Source organism: Ctenopharyngodon idella, chromosome 20 (genome assembly GCF_019924925.1).
Source record: "Ctenopharyngodon idella isolate HZGC_01 chromosome 20, HZGC01, whole genome shotgun sequence".
NCBI lineage: Eukaryota > Metazoa > Chordata > Actinopteri > Cypriniformes > Xenocyprididae > Ctenopharyngodon > Ctenopharyngodon idella.
The window spans coordinates 4,254,400-4,278,258 of NC_067239.1; the positions used below are offsets into that span (position 1 = coordinate 4,254,400).

Genomic DNA, 23,859 nt, shown 5'->3' on the forward strand with positions numbered 1-23,859 from the left:
TATAGGCTATCACAATCGTGTATTTATTTTATCTGACAGTAAGTCTCGTCTCTTACTGGACCTTCTGATATCCATATTTAGCTCTGCATGTGTCATAAAATAAAGCAACTCCGGTTTTTCGGGAGCTTCCTCTGTTTCTGACTGAAAATATAACTGTATTGGGACTGTCGCTGGAGAGAGTGCTAAAGCTCCTCGGGTTGTATTTTTGGTGGCAAATATGTAAAAATGATCATTCTTTGTAAATGTGATGTAAACATACTGTCCTGTGACTACAAATAAACAGAAACAGAAGCGACTGAATAAGTACATGTTCGAATGTATTAATATATTTTGCACTTTGAATAAACCAAACAGCAATGAATTTTATTTTGTAATTCACAGACATGATGAATCTGTGCTGTTCACCCACACACAATTCACACTGGACACAATTATTTTTCAACAAGAGGGGTAGGAGGAACAGAAAGTGCCATCCTTCTGTTAAACTGCTGCAAAAGAGTGATAGAGAAGCTAAGAGCAGTATGGAGAGAAAAGTGCCACCCCAGATGGCTGTACGTCGCCTTTGCCAGAATCCGTCACTGTGATAAGAAGATATCACACTCAATTTTTATAAGCCACTTGTCAAGTCAAATTTGAAAAATATAAAGTTGCAATTATGTTAAACCAAAGCCAAAAATGGCTTTTAAATTAAGCTTGCGTCATATGTCCAATCCATTCCAATGTGTGTGTTTGGGGTGGGTGTGGGCGTTCCTCCAAGCAGCTGGAGCCCTCGAGCCTTCCAGGACTGTAATCCGTCCTCGCCAATCAGATGAGCCCGTTTCTTGATCTTCCTTCCGAGTGCGCAGGGAGCAGCATCCGTCAGTCGTGTGATGTATGTTAGCACACCATTATGCCTATCCATATGTGCTGGCGGGATGATGAATGAGCCGTTCTAATGCCAGGAGCTGGGAGATCATGGTGGAAAGAGCACAAGCTCTGACATTTCAAAATCAGAAGTGGGAGTGTGTGCATTTAAGTGCTGCTGGAGTGAAGAAGAGATGTTTTTGTGCAGTCCAGGGGAAGTCCAGAGCAGAGGAGAAGCTGGACAGACGCTGGATGTGATGTTAAGACAGTTTTTATAGCGGTGCCTGGGCTGATTATCAAGGGAGGATGGGGATTATATGAAATAACTCAAGTCAAACTGTTGTTGAAACTCTCCTCACCAGCAGCATGATGAACAGAGAGACATAAAGACAGTGAGAGAGGAATAAGAGATTAAAAATGACACCATGGGACTCATTTGTTTGCTAAGGAGTGGAGGACTGTGGGAATATGAGTATAGATTATGTGTCTGGATGAGTGAGAGGTAAACAGCTCTGATCAATAACTGTCTGGACATTCCAATCAGACCAACATGCAAATCGGATGGTAAAATTACCCTTTCTCTCAAACACACCAAGAAACCAATCTAAACACTGGTGAAAAGGGTGCGATTTATGGTGAATGTACAATAAAAATACACTGAAGACGATGTGTATCAGAGGTGCACATCCATACACAGAGCACCTCATATACACACAGTAGTGTGACCCCTGCTGTTCACACGGCTCATTACCCAACCTGATGGATGTGGTTTATTCATTCAAGCTACTAAAGTTACACCTTTATCTGGGTATTTAAATGAGGACTGCCAAAGGCATTTTGTCATAGTGTTTCTAAATAAAGTTAATTATAGGTTTCAGGTCTCACTGGAAGAAGAGATAGCAATATTGTTATATGAATACTTTCTTTCCAAGCAAATACATCCCTGGATGTCACAAAAAGGATGTTTTGTGACATCTTATTCAATATTTTCAAAAAAGTTTATATAGTCACATCACATGACATTTTATAACCTGAACTAACCTTACCTTGTCATAAAAAAGCTCAAATTGTCTGATATTTTAAAGGGTTAGTTTACCAAAAATGAAAATTCTGTCATTAATTATTCACCCTCATGTTGTTCCAAACCCGTAAGACTTTCATTCATCTTCGAAATGCAAATGAAGATCTTTTTGATGAAATCTGAGAGCTTTCTGTCCCTCCATAGACAGCTACATGACCGACACTTTGACGCTTTAAAAAGTTCATAAAGAGATCGTAAAACTAATCCATATGAATTGAGCGGTTTAGTCCAAATTTTCTGAAGAGACACGATCAGCTTTTATAATGAGAATTAGGCTTTTATTCACATATAAACATTGATCAGCAAACGTAAAAGCTCAACTGAACAAGCTTCATGCGCGAGAACAAGCCTCTTTCAGAAGATCAAACATGCTGCGTAACACGAGAATGAACCTTGATGGTTCTTGCTGAAGCTCAAACGTGCTGCTTAACACGAGAATGAACCTCACTGGTTCTTGTGGAAGAGCAAACGTGCCGCGTAATACATGAGAATGAACCTCATTGGTTCTTGCTGAAGCTCAAACGTGCTGTGTAACACGAGAATGAACCTCTTTGGTTCTTGCTGAAGCTCAAACGTGCTGCTTAACACGAGAATGAACCTCACTGGTTCTTGTGGAAGATCAAACGTGCCGCGTAATACATGAGAATGAACCTCATTGGTTCTTGCTGAAGCTCAAACGTGCTGCGTAACACGAGAATGAACCTCTTTGGTTCTTGCTGAAGCTCAAACGTGCTGCTTAACACGAGAATGAACCTCACTGGTTCTTGTGGAAGATCAAACGTGCCGCGTAATACATGAGAATGAACCTCACTGGTTCTTGAGGAAGCTCAAACGTGCTGCATAACACGAGAATGAACCTCATTGGTTCTTGCTAAAGCTCAAACGTGCTGCGTAACACAAGAATGAACCTCAATGGTTCTTATGGAAGATCCAATGTGCTGCGTAATACATGAGAATGAACCTCATTGGTTTCTTGCACATCAAGCAAACATGCTTGAGCTTCCGTTTACCACAACTGATGTGTGCGTTGATGTATGTTTATATGTGAGTAAAAGCCTAAATCAAATTCATCAATGTTTATCATATAAAGCGATAGAGTCTCTTCAGAAAATTTGGACTAAACCACTCAATTCATATGGATTAGTTTTACAATCGCTTTATGAACTTTTTGAAGCATCAAAATTTCAGTTGCGTAGGCTGTATATGGAGGGACAGAAAGATCTTAATTTGTGTTCCGAAGATAAACGATAGTCTTACGGGTTTGGAACGGCACGAGGGTGAGTAATTAAGAATTCAAAAACATCCATTTTTGGGTGAACTATCCCTTTAAGAGACTTATTGACACAGTTATGAGGCTCTGCACGGGCCCTCTCTATGAAATAATTTCCTATTTTATATTGGTTGCACCACACTTACTTTGATTTTGCAGACAAAAGTTTTTCAAGTATTAATAAGCAGTGAAATTAAGTTTTGGTTAAATATTCTATTTTAAATAAATAACTACAGTAAAGAGATTAGAAGAGGTGTATTCAAATCATTGTATGTATGAATTAGATTTTTAATGTATTTTTGAATAAATTAGTAAAATAAAATCATGTCATTGACCAATATACAGAAACACCAATGGCAACAAAAATAAATAAATAAATAAATATGTAGAAAGCAACCAACACACACACACCTTGAGTTTCATCATTGAGTCCTGACAGAGTTTGTCTCCTCTTGCGGCGGTGACCTCATCTATCCCGATGAGTTTGGCCTTGTAGCGAACCCCATCCCCCTTAAAACGCTTTATCAGAGCTGCTTCACTGCGGTCCTGCCCTGGAGAAAGAAAAAAAGAGTGGGAGACAGATGAAGCATACAGTCATTTGATGAATTTTGCATATCTGCAGCACATCTCCTCCTCCCTCCATCCACTATCATCTCAAAATGCCATTACTTTTCCGACGATCAGCACAATCTGGACCTTGCAGCTGACAAAAATACCAAGCGATATTCTAATAACCTGTATTTAACTCACATTTAGCCCACATTCTCATATTTCTAATACTGTGTTCTGTTTGAGCAGTTAGATCTTTAATCTCGGTCTAGATGTTGAGTTTCAGCTGGAGTTTTTCTTCATGAGCCTTTAGGATTGTTCAAAGGCAGGGGGTTTAAAATCAAACCAGAGCTGTAAAAAACCCTTTCTAACCCCCAGATGCCATGCATTTGCTACCATTTTTCCAACTCAGAATGAAGGTCAAGTCTGCTGCATGTGTGTGGCTTTAATTGCAGGTATGTCAGGCCCGAGGCATGATGGGGAAAGGTTGGTTTCTAAGTTACAGCACTGTTTCCAGGTCTGGTGTGAGGCGATAGGAGGCATGAAAGCATTTTTTTTTTTTTTCCACATCAAAGTGGACATCTATTGGCCAATCACGGCTTAGAAAGATCAAATGGTACCTCCCACACCTTCATCACAAAGTCTATAACTGGATAACTGGACTGGCCAATCGATGAGCCTCCAAGGATATAGACCAATTAACTGGCTCACGCTCAGTGAAGCAAAGACAAACACACCCAATTATGTCTGAGCTTACAGTTTGATCTGAAGACAAAAGCAAATAGACACTTACCAGGACACACATAAACTTACCTAGGCTTAATTGATAGCATATATAAGAGGAAGGGTGAAAAGGGGAACATGTTTAATAATAATAAAAAAAATTATTGGGAAAGACTAGCAGACCTCACAGCAACACCATCATTCGGTCAACCCGCTGACCCTCATATCCGTCCATTTCTCTCACTCACTCATTCTGTCACTCTTAGCTCTTGTATTGTTGTGGTATCAGTAGTATCTTATGTTGACCTTGTTTCTACATACCCCTCCCATGTTCTCCATTGTTGCAGCTCAATGGTTGGGTCAATAATTAAACTATTAGGCAAACAGGGTATACACCAGTTTTAGGGAAGTTACTTTGAAACTGTAGCTTATGAAACTACAAGCTTATCATAATTAAAAGGACCTCAATTAAGGTGTCTGCATCTATCAATGTACACTAAATTTACCAAAACTGACTGACTGATGTGTCCTTGTTAGTACGCTAACAGTGTCCTTGTTAGCATGCCCGCCTCCAATGTCAGCTGATGCTGATCAATGCTGGTTGATGCTGATTTGAAGGAGATTTAAGGGGGTGAGATGTAACAGAGGCCATTTAATGAGACCTGTGCAGCTAAACCTCACTCTCGTGGCCTCAAGAGGCACAAGAGAAACCAACGCTAGAGGCAGTAGTATTTAAGCGTCCTTGTTAGCATCCTTGTTAGTGCACCCGCTTCCAGTGCCGAATGATGCAGAGTCAAATCCCGCTTGGAGCAGTGAGAGTAAAACTAAATAAATTGGTGTTGTGACGTGATGACAGTTTAGAGGGGTGAGTGAAAGGGTTAGGCAATTATGACAATTCTGGCCAAAACCTGAGGTAATTTACTTAAGACAACCATGTGAAGAGACACTCAGCAATATAAATGTAACAATGCAATATACAAGGCATTATTTGACACAAATGTTTTATTTGTCAGAAATATTATTCAGTAGGGGTGTAATGGTACATGTGTTTGTCCTGAACCATCACGGTACAGACTTCATGGTTCAGTGCATATAGCCAGATGACAAATACAGGCGATCCACACTCCAATCCAGAAGGGGGCCCACAGTAATGCAACGTTGTTTGCTAACCGCTACAACAGGAAAAAGCGCAGAAGAAGAACAGACGATCTATAGATATGTTTACATGTAATCTCCCAACCAGTGTTTCAACCGCGGATAGACATCATTAAAACAGCTTGAGAATAATATCTCACGTAGCACTACATTTACCTCAGGCAAGTCATTTAGTGTCCACAGCATGTTAGTTCACTAGAGAAATGAACTCTAGAGGGAGCATTTCACTAAATATATGCATTATATTAGCTTATATATTCATTATATTTACTTTATCTGTTAGTAATGGCTAGAATATTTAATTTATGTTAAAATAATTTTTGTTATGAATACAAATAACTGTGTAAATGATTATATTTCAAAAATGAATTGGAATACAAATTGGAGTAAAATTTTGAAGGCCAGATAAAGATAGTAAAACTAAAAAGGAGAAACTCTTCAGAAACCCTTCAGAAAGGACAAAACAAGTTCTTTGAGAAACTTAAAAAGCCCACGTGTAGAACTTTAAACCCTGTCAATGGGTGCGTTCCTCATCATAAATAAAGGTTTAAGCACTGATGTCTCATGAATGTTTTCACATGTCTTTGGCTAGTAAACTGTGTGTATAGACTACCAAATATGTATGAGATGCTCTGCACCCCTCCAATGGAATTCACTGCCAATCTGTGGTATATTATGGGCTGTCCTTCAAGTCACCAGGCAACTGCACAATCATTAATCTATAGGAGTGCTGAGGAAAATTGCTCTGGGCTTCTAGTGCAACATATATCAATAACACTGACACAATGTGGCATTATGCTAAAGTAAGAGATGAGCCATAATGAATAGTAGCCTACGTAATTCACATGCATAAAACATACATTAGGCAGCTGATGAAGAGGAGCATGCGATTCATGACAGCTGATAAATTAACAACTCTTCGAAGGTCATGATGGAAGGAATAAAACTCCATTGACTTTTTTTTTATTACATAGACAAGAACAGCTGAAACAATCTTGTGTTCCACAAGATAAACAATGTCATATGGGATTGGAACGACACAAGGGGAGTAAATGAAGACAGATTTTTTATTTTTAGTTGAACTACTGCTTTAACCCATGCTCTGACTCTAACTCTGACAGTTTGTGGAGAGCTAGAGAAAGCTGATAACTTTCAGCTGTCCCTCAGCGGAAAGGATGGGAAGGATAAACACTCATTTATTTCCCCTAGTTCAGACCGCTGCACCTGCAATGCTGCTTATTATTACTGCCAACCTCAGGGACTGAACTTTGGCGGTAAAGAACTGACCGAATAAGTGTGTGGGTGGGTATATCTGTGTCAGAAGTCTGCCAACTATACTGTCCAAGTAGAGATGTCTTGAAATGAGCTCCAGCTCTCTACCCTGCAGGGCTCCAAAGTCCTCATTCAGGCTGAGGACAGCTCGCTGTTTCTTGGAGAGAAGTCTGGATCTCACCCACTCCCATGGCTCTTCAAAATAAGGGAACTCTGGCAGCAAGCTACAGTGAGCTGTTGACATTAGGTCTAATTGAAGGAGGGCACAGGAGCTTGAACTGCTATATGCAGTTGCAACTGCAATCCCCACGACTAGGAATCCCAAAAAACAGAGCCCCCACAAATTCAAAGATTGAGAGATACAATTCAGGAAACTGCTATAACTACTAAATGATAATATAACATTGATAACATTATTGGTTAAATGAAGATGTGAGACCTATTTCATAATATATATATATAAATATATATATATATATATATATATACACACACACACACACACACACACACACACACACTATATTGCCACAAGTATTGGGACACCCCTCCAAATCATTGAATTCAGGTGTTCCAATCAGTTCCATGGCCACAGGTATATAACATCAAGCACCTAGGCATGCAGACTGCTTCTACAAACATTTGTGAAAGAATGGGTCGCTCTCAGGAGCTCAGTGAATTCAAGCGTGGTACCGTGATAGGTTGCCACCTGTGCAATAAGTCCATTTGTGAAATTTCCTCACTACTAAATATCCCATGGTCAACTGTTAGTGGTATCATAACAAAGTGGAAGCAATTGGGAACAACAGCAACTCAGCCACGAAGTGGTAGGCCACGTAAAATCACAGAGCGGGGTCAGCGCATGCTGAGGCACACAGTGCGCAGAAGTCGCCAACTTTCTGCAGAGTCAATAGCTACAGACCTCCAAACTTCGCCTTAGATCACCAAGTGCAATGCAAAGCATCAGATGCAGTGGTGTAAAGTTCTCTGGAGTGATGAATCACGGTTCTCTGTCTGGCAATCCGATGGATGAGTCTGGGTTTGGCGGTTGCCAGGAGAACGGTACTTGCCTGACTGCATTGTGCCAAGTGTAAAGTTTGGTGGAGGGGGGATTATGGTGTGGGGTTGTTTTTCAGGGGTTGGGCTTGGCCCCTTAGTTCCAGGGAAAGGAAATCTTAATGCTTCAGCATACCAAGACATTTTGGACAATTTCATGCTCCCAACTTTGTGGGAACAGTTTGTTCCAACATGACTGTGCACCAGAGCACAAAGCAAGGTCCATAAAGACATGGATGAGCGAGTTTGGTGTGGAGGAACTTGACTGGCCTGCACAGAGTCCTGACCTCAACCCGATAGAACACCTTAGGGATGAATTAGAGCAGAGCGGATTATTATTATTAAATTATTATTATGTTTATTATTATTCATATACATATAATTATTAAAATATATGTGCAATAATTACTGTATATATATATATATATATATATATATATATATATATATGTGTGTGTGTGTATATATATATATATATATATATGTGTGTGTGTGTGAGTATGTAAGTATGTTTATTTTTTTTAATAAATAACAATACATTCAATATATTTATAAATATTTAGAATTTCTCTCATACAAATTTAAAAACATATATACCAGCTAAACACTGATTAAAAGTTGTCACTATTTTCCCAGCACTACACAGTAAAAGTAAAAGACTGTGGAAATGAACTAATGATCCATAGGAAATAAACTAATTAACTAGCAAATCAGAAACTGGCAAATAAACCACAAGCACAATTAGGTTAATTACCAATCAAAAGACCGATATATACTATAGTATAGACAAAAACAAAACCTTGAACTACTGCAATGTAAAACATATCTGAAGTCATAGAAAGAGATAGAAAGAACATGAGGGCTGCTTACCTCGCCCACTTATACGCACTTTCTCTCGCACACACACACTCATTTTATTGCTACTGGGCTGGCATCTCCCTGTGGCATTGTGTCAATGCCAGCAACCACACATTGCCTAATGACTCCCTACAAGACTTTTCATTTTCTTACAACACAGCTCCCGTCTTTATTGAATTAAAGCTGCTACTGCAGACTTTTAACTCCTCTCTCTCTGCATCTATCTTTCATTTTTTCCAAGCACTTTGTTTCTCAAGACTTTTATCTTTTATCTCTCTATTTTCTTTCCTATTTCTTTTCCTCTGCATCAAACATAGATCAGTATAAAACTATACAAACAGTACTGGTTCTACAGTACCAAGTCAATAATACAATAAAATAAAAAATTAAAGATTGTAACTATAGCAGTCTTTCAATGGTATCATTAGTATTGAGTATAAACATGGTCAGTTAAGTCTAAAGAGTATGGAAGCTTGTTTCCACCACTGAATAAAAAATAAAAAAGGTAATTGCAACTTTTTTTCTCACAATTGACTTTTTTTTCTCACAATTGTGAGTTTACATCTTTTTTTCTCAGAATTGCATGATATAAAGTCGCAATTGCGAGTAAAAAATTAGAATTATGAGATATAAGCTTGCAATTCTGAGAAAAAAAGGCAATCTTTTTTTCTCAGAATTGGACTTTATAACTCGCAATTGCGACTTTATATCTCACAATTCCGAGAAAAGAAGAACTGCGAGATATAAACTTGCATATGCAAGAAAAAAGTCAGAATTGGAAGGAAAAAAGTCAGAATTAGGATATATATGAACTTGCAATTGCAAGAAAAATGTCAGAATTGCGAGATTATATTGCAAGTTTATATCTCGCAATTCTGACTTTATTTCTCACAATTGCAAGTTTACATCTCGCAATTCAGACTTTATTTCTCGCAATTGCAAGTTTATATTCTGAGAAAAAAAGTCAGAATTGTCAGATAAAAAGTCGCAATGATCTTTTAAATTGTTTTATTCTAAGCTTCCTTAAAAGAGAATGCAAAAACACAAACAAACAAACAAAAAAATTTTAGATGTTTGTCAAGATATCAGATTATCACTCTGCCCGGAACACACCAAGCCGACACCGACGATCTAGTGGCGACGAAAGCAGACTGTGGGGATGGCTCACGTCGGCAACGTCTGGGTCCAAAGTTGCCCTGACACATCAAACCAACGCTTGACACCCGACCGCCAAGTAGCACGTTTGTTCTGCGTCTGCGTAAGATGAAATGCCTTTCCGTACCAGCAGGTGGCAGTAGCTAAACAGCCAATCAGAAAGATCAGATGGCCCGACTTACCGACAAGCTCTAACCCCGATTCAACATGTCTAATCGGCCGAAAAAAAGCCGACGAGGACCAACTTCAGCCGACGTTGCGGAACACACTGAGAAAACTTGTCGGTCGACGAACAAAAACTGCCCGACGGTTGACCATCGGCTTGGTGTGCCGGGATTTATAGTGTGAACATAGCCTAAAAGAACTGTCACTGTCTTTTAGGTTCATATTAATTAAAAAACAACAACAACAACAAAAACAATATTCATAAGAAAAAGAAAAAAACCAACTACTCTTGACTAGAAGTTCAGTAGCTATAAGGCCAATTCACACTACACCGACAGACAGTGACCAACACGGACACTCATCAGATTACAGTACGTCACTTCTCAGACATTCCACGACCCAACAAGCGTCAATTCAACATGTTCAATCAGCAAAAACAAGTGCCAACCAATGGCAACAGATGCAGAGAGAGGTAACACAGTCTTAAAAAAATGTACAGAATTGATTAATCAATCAAAATTGATATCTTATATCCTATCTATGACAATAATTTAATTGTAAAAAACCTGAGGGCTACATTTTACTGTTTTTATTTGTATTTATTTTAAATAATGGAGTTTTAGCTTCTGTCAAATCATATTGGGCTAAATGCTACGGCACTAGCAGGGTTCAATCTTTTTGTGTGATTTATTTATCCTTCAAGATGAAAATGGAAATTAATTAATGTTCCTTCTGAGACCAGAAGCGATAGTCGTGTTGTCGTTTGAAGTTGCTTAAAAATGTTGAGTTCGTTAGACTTCAAAGAATCGCAGAGTTTCAAGCCTCGGTCGAATTTAAATCTGATAGATCTTAAATCCCCTCAAGTGAGATGCAGTCGAGAGACAACACAAGAAGCCGTGTGCGCAAATACACACACGTGCATGTACACGCATCTGGAAATTTTGTTGATGTAGGTCACTGCTGACAAAAGCACTAAAAGCAGACACTTTAAGTAATACAGGGTTCATTTACTGTTCTCTCAACACATATGCCATGAACCTGACTTCACCATACATAAAACTGACTACAGCTTCATCTATTGATCTCCTCTAATGACCTTCTGTTCATTCACTCTCTTCTTAAGAGTGAGAAGAAAGTCAGATATAAAGAAGCTTCTGCTAATCTTATTAGATTGATGGGTAAGAAAACATCAAAGTGTGTGAGATATCCATCAGTGAGCATGTGAGCGCATCTAATCAGCCTTCTGTAGAATGGACAAAATGGGCCAATTCTCCACAGGGCGCACTGTATTCAGACCTAGTTTAGATGTTAAGTGTGTATGCGTGTGCTTGTTTCCACTATATACAGTAAGTGAGGGCCTGATTTCTAAAAATGTCACCAGATATATATTAAAGGGACAGTTCACCCAAAAATGAAAATTCTGTCATTAATTACTCAGATGCATGTCATTCCAAACCCGTAAGACTTTTGTTCATCTTCGGAACACAAATGAAGATCTTTTTGATGAAATCTGAGAGCTTTCTGTCCCTCCATTGACAGCTACGCAACTGACACTTTGACGCTTCAAAAAGTTCATAAAGAGATCATAAAACTAATCTATATGAATTGAGCGGTTAAGTCCAAATTTTAGTTAAATTTTCCGTAGATTTCATCAAAAATATCTTCTTTTGTCTCCCAAAGATTAATAAAAGTCTTATGGGTTTGGAACAACAAGATGGCGAGTAATTAATGACAGAATGACCCTTTTTGGGCGAACTAACCCTTTAAAGTCTTTTAAAACAAAATTAGGTTTAAAAATGAAAAGTAATGTTTTAATAAAAATGTACCAGTACAAAAATTGGTGCAATCATCACAATTTCTTGGTACAAAATGGCTACATATTAATTTATCATGGTATTTACATGGTACTCAAAGGTACTTCAAAGAAAACCATGGTATTATCATGAAGCCATGTTAAAAAAAAAAAAAAAAAAAAAAAAAAAAAGTGGTTTTACTAAGATGGCAATATCCAAATTCCTTGTCCTTGTGGGGACATTTTTTTGGTCCCCATAAGGCAAACAGCTTATGAATCATACAGAATGATGTTTTTTGAAAATGTAAAAATGCAGAAAGTTTTCTGTGATGGGTAGGTTTAGGGTTAGGGTTTAGAATATACAGTTTTTACAGTATAAAAATCATTATGTCTATGGAAAGTCCAAATAAAATATGGAAGTGTGCGTGCGTGTGTGCGAGATTATGTGGCAGATCTATGCTTCATTCATCATTTTATAGAGTAATACGTTTCTCTGCAGTGTTCCTGACCCCTGTGGAGAGAATCCACACAAATCAATCCAGAAGAACAGACAGGAGAGACAGAGAGGTCCCATAAACCCCAGACTGTCAGATCACATCCACTGAAAACTACCATCAGTCCTGGACGTTACACGGTTTCATTGTACATCTCTAACAGAAAACTAACAGCAAATATCAGGCTTCAACCTGAGCTAACTCAGTACACACATCAACAGCATGAAGTTTAAGACAGATACCTTTTATACCTTAGTCATTTTGTGGGAGGTGGGGTATAGGAAATCAACCTACAAATGATTTTAAGTGTTTTATAAGTTTAAGAAAACAACAATAAAAAAAATCACTTTATCTACAGTACGTACATTATTTAAGTTTTCCTTTTATGCAATTAAACTGCAAACGTTTTAGCGATACGAATTACACAAATCATTTGTCATGCCAATAAAGCACATTAAACCTGAAGCTGAGAGTTTGAATGAGATGTTGCTGTGAGCCTGAAGAAATTAAACAACAATTTGCAAGCTGTGCTGGAAACTAAGCGTTATATCCGTCATTTCAAAGCCCCCATCCCTCATACAGATTCACAGTTCAGTGTTCAGCAGAGGGAGGGGAGGCAAATTCCCACTGAGTATTTAATGTAACTTCCCTGTTTGTAATCAAGTTCACGTTCATATGCCTCATCAATCGGCTTCTCTGTATCAGGCAAAATTCATCTGAGCAGCGAGAGAGATAGAGTTAGACATTCATCCTTCTGTAATTACAACCCTGCTGTCACCATAATGGTCCTGATATACGAATGAACTGCTGTGACGTCACTTTGAACAAAATCAGGCTAAATCAGTTCATTTGGAGTTCGTTTCTGGAGTTCGAAACAGCTTGCCAAAATGCACTTTCCGGAAAAGTTTGCTCCGGTTGATAAACATCATTGAACTACCATTAGTCTGTAGTGAATAGGTAGGTGTGGATTTGAGGCTCTGCCTTCTTTGATGTGGAAATCTCCAGTTCATTTCTTCTGTTCAGGGCTGAGTTTCTCAATAGCATCGCAAGCCAAAGTAGATCGTATAACCATTGGCACCAACGGTCTCTATGATCAACTTAGCAACACAGCCCAGTCCGTTGAGGTCAGATATGAGTAAAAGAAACTGAAGTTGTAATTCTAACTAAAAGAGACACTGACACTGTTTTTTACGTTTCATACTGTAAAGCTGCTCACTTTAAAGCAATCTAGTTTATAAAGGGCTATATAAAAAATGTGACATGATGTGACTGGAGTGACGAATTGCAGAGCTTGTGCAAACATATCCACATTGCTATGATCAGTTGCTTTCTTAACTACTGTTTTCTCACCACTGTCATTTTTGTTGTGTGTTTGTTTTGTTATTAAGAGGAAAGTGTGCAGCACATATTTTCAGCAGTGTGGGTGGTGTTGAGATGTTCGCTAACAGCTTTTTTAAGTGAAGAACAAAAAAGCACTTTGCTTTGAGTACATCACAGCCTTAACCCTGCTCTGCACTACACGCACAAACAAACACGTTGGGTTTTAATGTTTTATGGGGACTTTACATAGATATAATGATTGTTATACCGTACAAAGTATATATTCTATACCCTAACCCTTAACCTACCCATCACAGAAAACTTTCTGCATTTTTACATTTTCAAAAACATCACTTAGTATGATTTAGGGTACAATGGGGCAAAAGGCGCCACGGGGCAAAAGGCACCTTTGATTTTATTTTCCTCTTAACCACTAGATGGCACAAAAACTTGCCGCAGCACTTTCCTAAATATCCGCTTTTCAAAATGCATGTGCAAATTTGTCTGATCTTTGATGCGATCATGGGCAGCAACACAAAGTTGATTCTGAGGTGATCTAATATTTGATGTTTTTTAAAATGTTGTTGATTTAAGTAGCAAATGAGAATCTATGAAATTAATGTTTATATTTTCAGACAAAGGTCTTCTTAATGATTTTCAGTTTTGTTCAAGGTAATTCAAGCAACAGTTTTTCAATAACGGAAGAATATGTAAAAGTATGGTATTTGGGGTAAAAAGCACCGCTGATGTTGGGGCAAAAGGCACAATAATTAACATCATAATGAATAGATGGCTGACTTTTCCATTTGTTGACATGACATGGTTAGATTCAGATGGTAAATATCATATATCAAATTGGATATCCATCTTAGAGATAATACCATGCTGGGGAGCCTTTTACCCCATGTGTGGGGTACATACATTAATAAGATTTTTAAACAAAATTAACCACTTCTATGATTTATTTTCACATAAAATCTGTTGCTCCATCAATGTTCAATACAAACATATATATTTTTTTGTCAATCATACACTTTGAGAGTAGTGAAAAGCACATTTTCTTTTAAGGTGTGCCTTTAGCCCTAGTTGTACCCTATAAGCGGTTTTTCTCATGAGGACCAAATAATGTCCCCACAATGACAAGGATTTCGGATATTGCCACACTATAAAAAAAAATAAATAAATAAATAAAAATTGTTGGTTTAACTTAAAAAAGTAAGTAAGTAAGTTCCTGGTTGCCTTAAAATTTTGAGTTCATTGAAATTAAAAATTTGAGTTAATACAATGAAAGCGATTGGTTTAATCAACAGAAACTCAAAATATTGTTATCTGAACAACAATAATTATCCAAGTTGATTTGACAAAAGAAAAAAATGTGATAAATCATGAAAATATTTTTTTTTACAGTGCATCTTTGTGGGGACATTTTGTTCCAATAACACAGGGCAAGGGTGTTCAATTAAAGCTTCAAGAGGGCCGGTGTTATATGTCCTTCCCAGCGGATGTCCAGACAATAATTTTTTTAAATAGTTATATATATTTCCATCTGGGCAGCAGTAGTACTTCATTTATTAAAAAAAAATAAAAATTAAAAAAAATAAAAATAAATGAAAAGTCAAAATAGTCACCAAAGTTGAGGATATTGGGTCCTGAGAGCCAAAGCAGTGGCCTCTGAGAATTTAAAAATAAATAAATAATAATAATTTATCAGTTGAGCCCAATTGAATATGAATATTAAAAGGTAAGGTATACCTATATATGGCTGAAGGCCATACTGTATATATGTATATATATATATATATATATATAAAGATACTGTACAAGTATTTACTAAAAACGAACAAATAATGTACATAATCAAATTGCTCTCATTATGAGCAGAAAACAAAGTTAAGTAATTTCAATGTTTTAACTGTCTTTCCTCGTCCTCTACAAATAATTTTCCCAATTATAACATTGTTTATTATGAAATGCTCTTAACATGCTGATTTATAGGCCTAATACTAAATGTAGATAAAAAAAATATATAAATAAAAAAAAACGTTGTCACAAACCTGGATTGAACGGTCGGAGTCATATACTGTATGTATGACAGATAAAAATGACTATATTTGCTGCACTTCTCATTTTTTGAAGTATTTTATCAAAAGTATTTAATCTTTTTTTTTTTTTTTTGCTGCTCACCATGTTTCTGCTACTGATGTTAAAATAACCACATCATCTGCAGCTCTTGTAGCAATTTATGTCTTTAAAGTGAGAAAGAAGCAACGATCATGGAGTGGAAAGGGTTTGAAACAAGTTTGGCTTTAGATAAAAATATTAGAGTATATAGCATTAAATTATCATTACTAGGGCTGGGTATTAACACAATTTTCACGATTCGATTCGATTTCTATTCACATGCTTGCGATTCGATTCGATTACGATTCGATCCGATATCGATTATTTTGGATGTAGTATATCAGTTGCAGTACATGGCAAATTTCCTAGAGGAAAAAAATCTCTCAACTAATGCTGTAAACTATACATGGGAGTCAGTTGGTACTACTTTTTATATTGAAGGTTAAAATTAACTTATTTATATAGAAAACACTTAAATTACAATACAATTACAATTACATTTTTAAATGACAATATAATGATGTTTTTTTATAATAAATAAAGTTTAGAATTACATAATCATATTTCTACTCCAATTCGTTTTTTTGTTTTTTTTGTTTGTTTGTTTTGTTTTGTTTTGTTTTCAAATTTAAATCGTGGCTGTCATAACTGATTTATTCAAACATTCATTAAATATTAAAAAACATTATAATGAATATGTAACGGTGAATAGCTATATTTATCAGAATGCTGCTTTCTAGAGTTCACTTTTCTAGCTGACTAATGAGTTTATGGTCACTGAATATGTTTTTCTGAGGTAAATGTGACGTTATGTGACATTGTTTACAAGCTGTTTTATTCCGAGGTTTTATTCCGTCTTTCCGAGGTTGAAACACTGATTGAGCTATTACAAGAGACAAGATACGGATTTCGGTAAGTTGTACAGTATATTTTAACATACCTTCAGATGTTCAGTCATGTTTATTTCGCGCTGTAACTGGTATTAAAGCGGAGGAGAGGATCAGTTCACATGCACTCCGTGCTGCCGCTTCTCTTTAACTGAGGCGCTAAAGCGATCTGTCACGTCACATTAAACAGCGCCAAAACGGTATTTATTTTTTGAATCTCATAATAAGATGGACGTCATTTGAAATCTGAGACTTTGCTTCATATCAAAAATAACAAAGCATAAAGATTATTGCGATTTATTGGATGGGAGACGCGCTACATTTTCTGTTCATTCATCAACTGAAAACAGACTAGACTAATCGATTCTTAAGATTTAAGAATCGATATCGGTTCGTAAAAATGAGAATCGATTAAAATCGAGAAGGAAGGACAGGGATTTATTTCTGCATTCAATGTGAACTACCATTTAAAAATATTCTACTTTCTAATTTGATGCATTTCTGAATGAAAGACGATAATTAACAAAACAAATGTGGGGTGGGACTTGATTTTATCCTCAAATATTGATTGGATCATGAAAAGTGGGTGTTACTGTACATACACTCTGTAATTGGCAACTAATTATTATTAATTCTAAAGCAATCACACATTTATGTACACCTAAGCCTAAGTGTTTCTCTATATTCATGGAGCTGACTAAGACATGTAAGTAACAGGTGATCTGTCAATGACTGTGGCAACCCTGAGGCATCGCCTGTGGCAGTTATGACCCTTGTGCTCCCACAATGCCCTGTTCTTCTGTTCCCTCCAAATCCGCCCTCCCTGCTGTCACTTTCAATTGAAGCAGTCATTCAATAAGACGTCGTCCCTTATACCTCAGTCTTTCAGTCTACCTGACCCTGCTGTTCCTCCTACAGAATATATGTGTATAGTTATTTTAACTCTTGATTTGCATTTTTCAACTGTTTATATGAAATTCGATTAGCAAATTGACATTGAACTTATGAAATGGTGTGGCATTTTCCTGCTTGAAACGAATGCTTTAACTGGTAGCAGCTCTCGTCTGTTATTCTAGAAAAACTGGACACTCTGCACCCAAGACTATGTATCAATTTCTCTAAACAAAATGGCTCCATAGTTGAGTTACAGGGCCTATAACTCAGCACTAAACACCCTCCCACCGGTACGCCTCTCTCCCCCAGTACTCATCATTTACTATATGAAACACTGAACCACAGGAAAATAAAAAGCTACTTTATCACAGCAAAACAATAACATCAGGTAAACACAGTGAGTGCCGAGTGGCAATAATGCCATCACAATAAAGCAATAAATCTAGCATATTCCTTCCCACTTCTTCCCCTATATCCTGGCTTCAAATGCACATTTGGAGACAAGATGATTGCCGATGTGCAGTGAGGGGAAATAGTCCGCTGCTTTGCAAGGGCTATTTGAGTGAGACTGGAACGAACTGAGACTGTAAGTACGTTTGGGTCCTGCCTTGATGGAAAAGCACATTTTAATAACAGCCAACAAGGCCTGAGGGAGACGCAGCACATATAGCAGGAAGATTAGATGTGCCTCAACACAACCAGCCCCTTCATTCAATTGTCTGCCATATCTGAGAAAAAGGCCAATTTATCAGATGGAAAATGCTGCTGTGCATGTTTTACGCACACATAGAAAGGAACAGAAAGTGTAACAATTCCATCTTCATCTTTCACATTTGATTTGCAAAGCATAGCTAGCATAAATTAAGCCTTGCTTCCACAGTAAAAACATTAAGGCACACTTTTATTAGTATAAACTAGTCATTTGTAGAAAATGTGCTCTTTTCATTTTAAACAGCCTAAACTGATTCTAAACTAATTTATTTACATGGGCCTGGCAAACTTGGTATATTACAAATTTAGCAGATTAGTTTTAATGCTTCTGTTCAGCAATACATATTTAGCCAAGCACAATCTTCTCTACATAAGTTTGCCGGTCTTACCTGGCTTTAAAAATGTTAGTTGCATCTGTTTTTATTTCTTTTTTATTTCATTTTTGTTTTAGCAAAAGTGCTCAACTACCGCAGGTAAAATAACAACGGGGTTCTACATCATTAGGCAATGACTTGCACACAAAATCAGACCAGAGAGTATCTTTTTTATCTTATAAAACTTCACTCCAGAGCACAGCTGAATAATGTGGGTTGAGGAACACCTGCAGTGTGTTGTTTTGGGTAATAGCATGTTTTGTCTTCTCATTGCTAGCATGTGTTTCGCTAAGCTAAATCTCTCTAATAGCATGTTGTCAGACAGGCCTGTCAACAGATCACAATGATCAATTCTGCTCTGAGAAACTTATGTATTATCTCTCGACTTGCTTAATCTATGATATGACTGACAGTAATCTTTACCGTAGTAATGTACCCACAAGTCCAGGTAGTTTTTTTCTTTTTCTTTTTTTTCATGCATCAGACAAATTAAGTCAGGGATCATTTATAGTTTTAACTAAATCAATAGCAAGGCAAGTTTAGGAAAAAAAGATTGTTCAGTGGGGTGCTCAATATACCAACTAAAAGTGCTCTCCCTTAAAGTCAACATGAATATTGTATATACAACCCATTTTATGTCCATAATATGACATGTCAACACAGCAGGATATTTCACCTCCCACAAATGTTGGGCGGGGCATGATTTTATCGGAATTGATTAAATTGTGAAAAGTGTATACAAAAGTAAAGGTTGTTTCATAAAAGAGTAAACACAAACTTTAAAAAAGAAAGAAAGAAAGAAAGAAATTAGAATCATCTGCACTGTTGAATTGTGCAACATACCCAGAAATGTTTTATAATAACTAATATAATTCTGCGACTCTATGTAGTATCCTGTAGCTAGACCTTCAGACTGACAGCAGAAGGTCTGGACTCCATTGCAGCTTTCATTGGCCAAAGACCGCCCTAGAAACAGTCTGACTGACATGTAAAGCAACCAACCACAGTTTGTTTTGTTCAGCATCATGTTTAGGGGCGTAAAGATGTAAATTCAATGTCCCTACAACAACAGGCCAGTATATAAAACTCTTGGATGTATTTCAAAGAGTTTATTCTGCGAACTTCACATACTTTTGAAAATCCAGCATTTAGTTGATCCTGATAAGAGCTCATTGTCACATTTGTAAACACAACAGCTTTCTTCTTCCATGAGGGGGTTTGGCATCACGGCAGCTTTGTTTCCCTATGTATATAGAAGTACATGATGGCGTATATATCATTCTATATTTCCGAATCCAGTCTAATTTCACAGAATGTTGCTCTATATTATTGCCCACTAAATATACTATGTATCACATTACGGAAGTGAAATGTGTTACAAATGCCCTTTCATGTTGACTTACAGTCTGAGAACCGAGTTACCAGGGGGCAGTGCAGCAGTAATGTAAGGAGGTACTGATGCAGAGTTCTCCTGTCCTGCCATCGTGACCTCCTGACTATCAGCATGGTGCAGGTCTAACCTGAGGTCATTCAGTCCTGACAGGATACACATGACTCATTAGAGTGTTTAAGCAGTGAAGGGGCTGCAGGAGACACTTTCCAAGTGTGAAGGTCAGTCTGCTGAGTTACCACTAAAAAGTTCTGCAGTTTGTCGGAAAAAGTCAAAAAGGGGAGATGAGAATATATGTTGGTGGAGAATTGAAATCTGACCAGAAAAAAACATAAATGCAGTTTTCACAGTCAGACACATAAAGACATTTATGACTCTTTTATCAGCAGGAGACGAATGAAGACGCTTTTAGAGTGTGTGTATATTTGTACGTGTTTGCCTGTGTGAATACACATACCGTTCTGAACGTATGCTTTTGTGGGAGTGCGTCTTCTGAGTTACGTTCCACAGGGAATATTGGGATTCGTAAAGATGCAGCCTTGAGTGGTTTGTGGGAAACTTTTAGGATTGTTCTACAGTTTTATTTGCATATCTTGTCCTTGTTCGTCACTTTGAAAAACATTTTGTCTGACACACAAGCTGAAAAACCTGCAGGTACTAACTGTGACTCAGCAAGTACTGAAAACAACTTTTTAACAAATATTTCACAAGGCAAAGTGGATGGATGGATGGATGGATGGATGGATGGATGGATGGATGGATGGATGGATGGATGTTTCAAAGTGAAATGTCCAGTGAGTGGCACTGCATGTTCAGTTTTATTCAAATTGAATTAGATAATGAATCTGGCAACATTTATGGTTGTTGTACATATCGCAGTTCTGAATTGAAATGTTCGGTGAGTGACACTAAAAGGTTAATGCTCTGTTGCATTTGAAAATAATGTACCATCTACACCAATCCCTAAACATATCCAAAAGTGTTAACAAAAGCAAACATGACATAAAAACTGCAGCAACCATGCCATTTTAGCTTGCTTCTACAAGTCTTTGAGACGTGTGTTTCACAGGACTCCCCATCGCGAGTGCTGATTGTGTGATGCAAACATAAAAATGTGTTAATTTATAAATCATGCACTATTGTAAAAAAGTGTTTTGTGGTCATAATATAATATTGTGCGAGGAAAGTCTTTATTGATCAATTTGCCCCTGTAATCAGTAATTTGTATGAAAAGGAATAAAAGTGCTTGCTGTTTTACTGCCTCTAGTGTTAATTTCAGGTGGAAAATGCAGTGATTTGTTTGTATGTTTGTGTAAAAATGTAGGTAGAGGTACTGTAAGTTTTTCCAATAAGCCTGTGCTGCTATTGGCATTAAATGAACCCATAACTATAGTTAGTTACAGCATCTACCTGCAGGGGCTGATTTGAACAGGCTAACCAGTAATACGCCTACTCTAACACTTTTGTGCAATAGTCATTTATTTTCTTATTTATTTAGTCATGTAATACATATTTCTGTGCTGTTGTGTTGCTGACCAAGTCAAATTCCACGGTATACTTGTGTGATTTTAATCACCAACCCTACAAATCGGTCAATTTTTAATGGGTAGCCTATGAACCTTGTGTAGGTTGAGAGAGTTCACCGTCTCACATCACATTCCATGATAGAGTGATATTGAAATAAGCGTAAAGCTCCTTCGCATCCATGAACTCCCTCAGCCTGCGGCAGCCATGTTTCAGTGTAGCTTCTGCTCATATGCTCTATTCCTGACCCTGTACATGTCCGTAAAGCTCCAATCCTGTTTGTCTGTGCAGAATTCACAAGACACAGCCATCAATCTCTCTCTCTATCTGTCTCTTTCACTCGCTCACACACTCTGAGACTCTTTATTCTGATTCCCCCTCTGTCAAAAGACAGAAAGAGGAAAGGAAAAATTCCAAAAATTGTTCTTCCAAACCACACTGACTTTATTTTTGCCCAAAAGCACTATTTTCCACGCAACAGAGATTCAAGCTTAAAAATCAGTACATTGATTTAAAATATCTAAGAAATAAAGTAAATGATGAAAGAATGTTTGCGCAAACAAATCCTTTTAAGAAAAGTTTCTTCTCCCACATAATGACATCCCAGACAACACGATTCAACGCCATGAAGAATAACACGGATAAAGCTATCGCACGTGACTCTCTTAGCAGGGTGTCTATCCTGCTGTACAGCAACTGCAGGTATTTGACAGCTGCTCTGCACCTGTGAGCACTGAAATGCACTTTAGGGGGCCTTTGATTTGCTTGTCATCCAGTGTGCAGCAAAATCAATGGCAGGTTATTCAGGTTTACCAGATATGACTAGCACCCACTCGCTGACCTTTTCCCACAGTGCATAGGCTGTCTACAAGTCAATGGCCTTTTGTCCCGGGCCTAAATAGATGTTCACTGTGCATTCAGCCTGCAAAAATAAGAGCTCCCAGCTTTTATTGACAATACAGGGACTTAAATGTTACCTGATGGGCCGAATCGATGCACCGGTCTGAAATTCGTTGCTGTGGAAAGTTGAAGTGGGATGTAGAGTTGTTTAAAGCGTAAAATAGTTGTTCAAGTTAAAGATTTGATGACTTGGAAAAGTATTTAGGTGCAATGACAAAAGTAAGCTGAGCAATTTTACAGACGCATTAAGGCTGGAATGTACTACTCAACTTTTACACTAGGTATCATACACTTGGCAACTTTGTAAATGGTTACAGAAAACTACACTAAGGGCATACACTAAGGGTTTACACTTGGCAGGTTTGGTTCGATTAAAAGGAACCCTGGTGCGATTGCTCTGTTTCATTTAAATAAGTGTGTGAACTAGTGTTAATTTTGTTAATGAAAACTATGACAAATGTTCCTCAACGAGCTTTATTCCCATGACTAAGACGAGAAGATGACGAGACGACACCAAGGCCATTAAACGATAAATGTCTGTGACTATATCAACATGAAGTAGCATTGACATAAAAAGACTAAAATGTAATTTAAAAAAAAAATAACTTTACCAAAATTCCCCCCTTAGAAAGTCCCTGCTCACAAGGTAGTACTTTTTCAAAGTTCAGGAACTTTAAGGGGTGGGGCTTGGGCGCTGAACATGCTGATTGGTCGAGTTCACGCAGCATTTTGATTGGTTGACTCCGTGCAGAATTTTATTTCAACCACCATTTTTAAAAGCCTGTTGCGGTGCGTTCAGTAAAAGTTGTTTGCTATTCGAATCAACAATGGAGTTTAAAAATTATGACCGGTTCAGGCTTTATTAAGCTTATATGCCAGGGGTGTCCAAATTCGGTCCTGGAGGGCCACTGTCCTGCAGAGTTTAGCTCCAAGTCACGCGCAGTCCTACGTCACCAGACTAATTTGCCTAAACTTCACAGTACTTTAGATTGCGATGGAAACGCAGAGAGCAACAGATCTGGGGGAAAAAAGTTCCTGGGACAAATTGTTCCAGGTAATTTTGGCGGAAACGTGGCTTAAGACATTAAGTCGACTAAAATTTGACTAAACAAAACAGTACAAGGTTGAATAAATATGACAAAAACTGAAAAGTACATTTGACACAGGACTAAGACTAAATTTAAAAAAATTGCTGACGAAATTTAACATTAGTGTAAATTCTGCCATCCGGACCCTGGTGCAAACCAAACAAGCAGACCAAGACCCCTTAAAAGGTGGGTCCTGGTCCACTTCCAGATGAACTCTGGTGCGGTTCGACTGAAATA

The 23,859-nt window shown here is 37.6% G+C and overlaps 1 protein-coding gene across 1 annotated transcript in view; it reads right to left on the minus strand.

Annotated features, from left to right (window-relative positions):
* Nucleotides 1–23,859, minus strand: part of dab1a (DAB adaptor protein 1a) — a 262,859-nt gene that overhangs the window by 77,054 nt on the left and 161,946 nt on the right. The window contains 1 exon segment of the mRNA XM_051875803.1: nt 3,606–3,745. Within this exon segment, the coding sequence (XP_051731763.1) occupies nt 3,606–3,745 (140 nt within the window).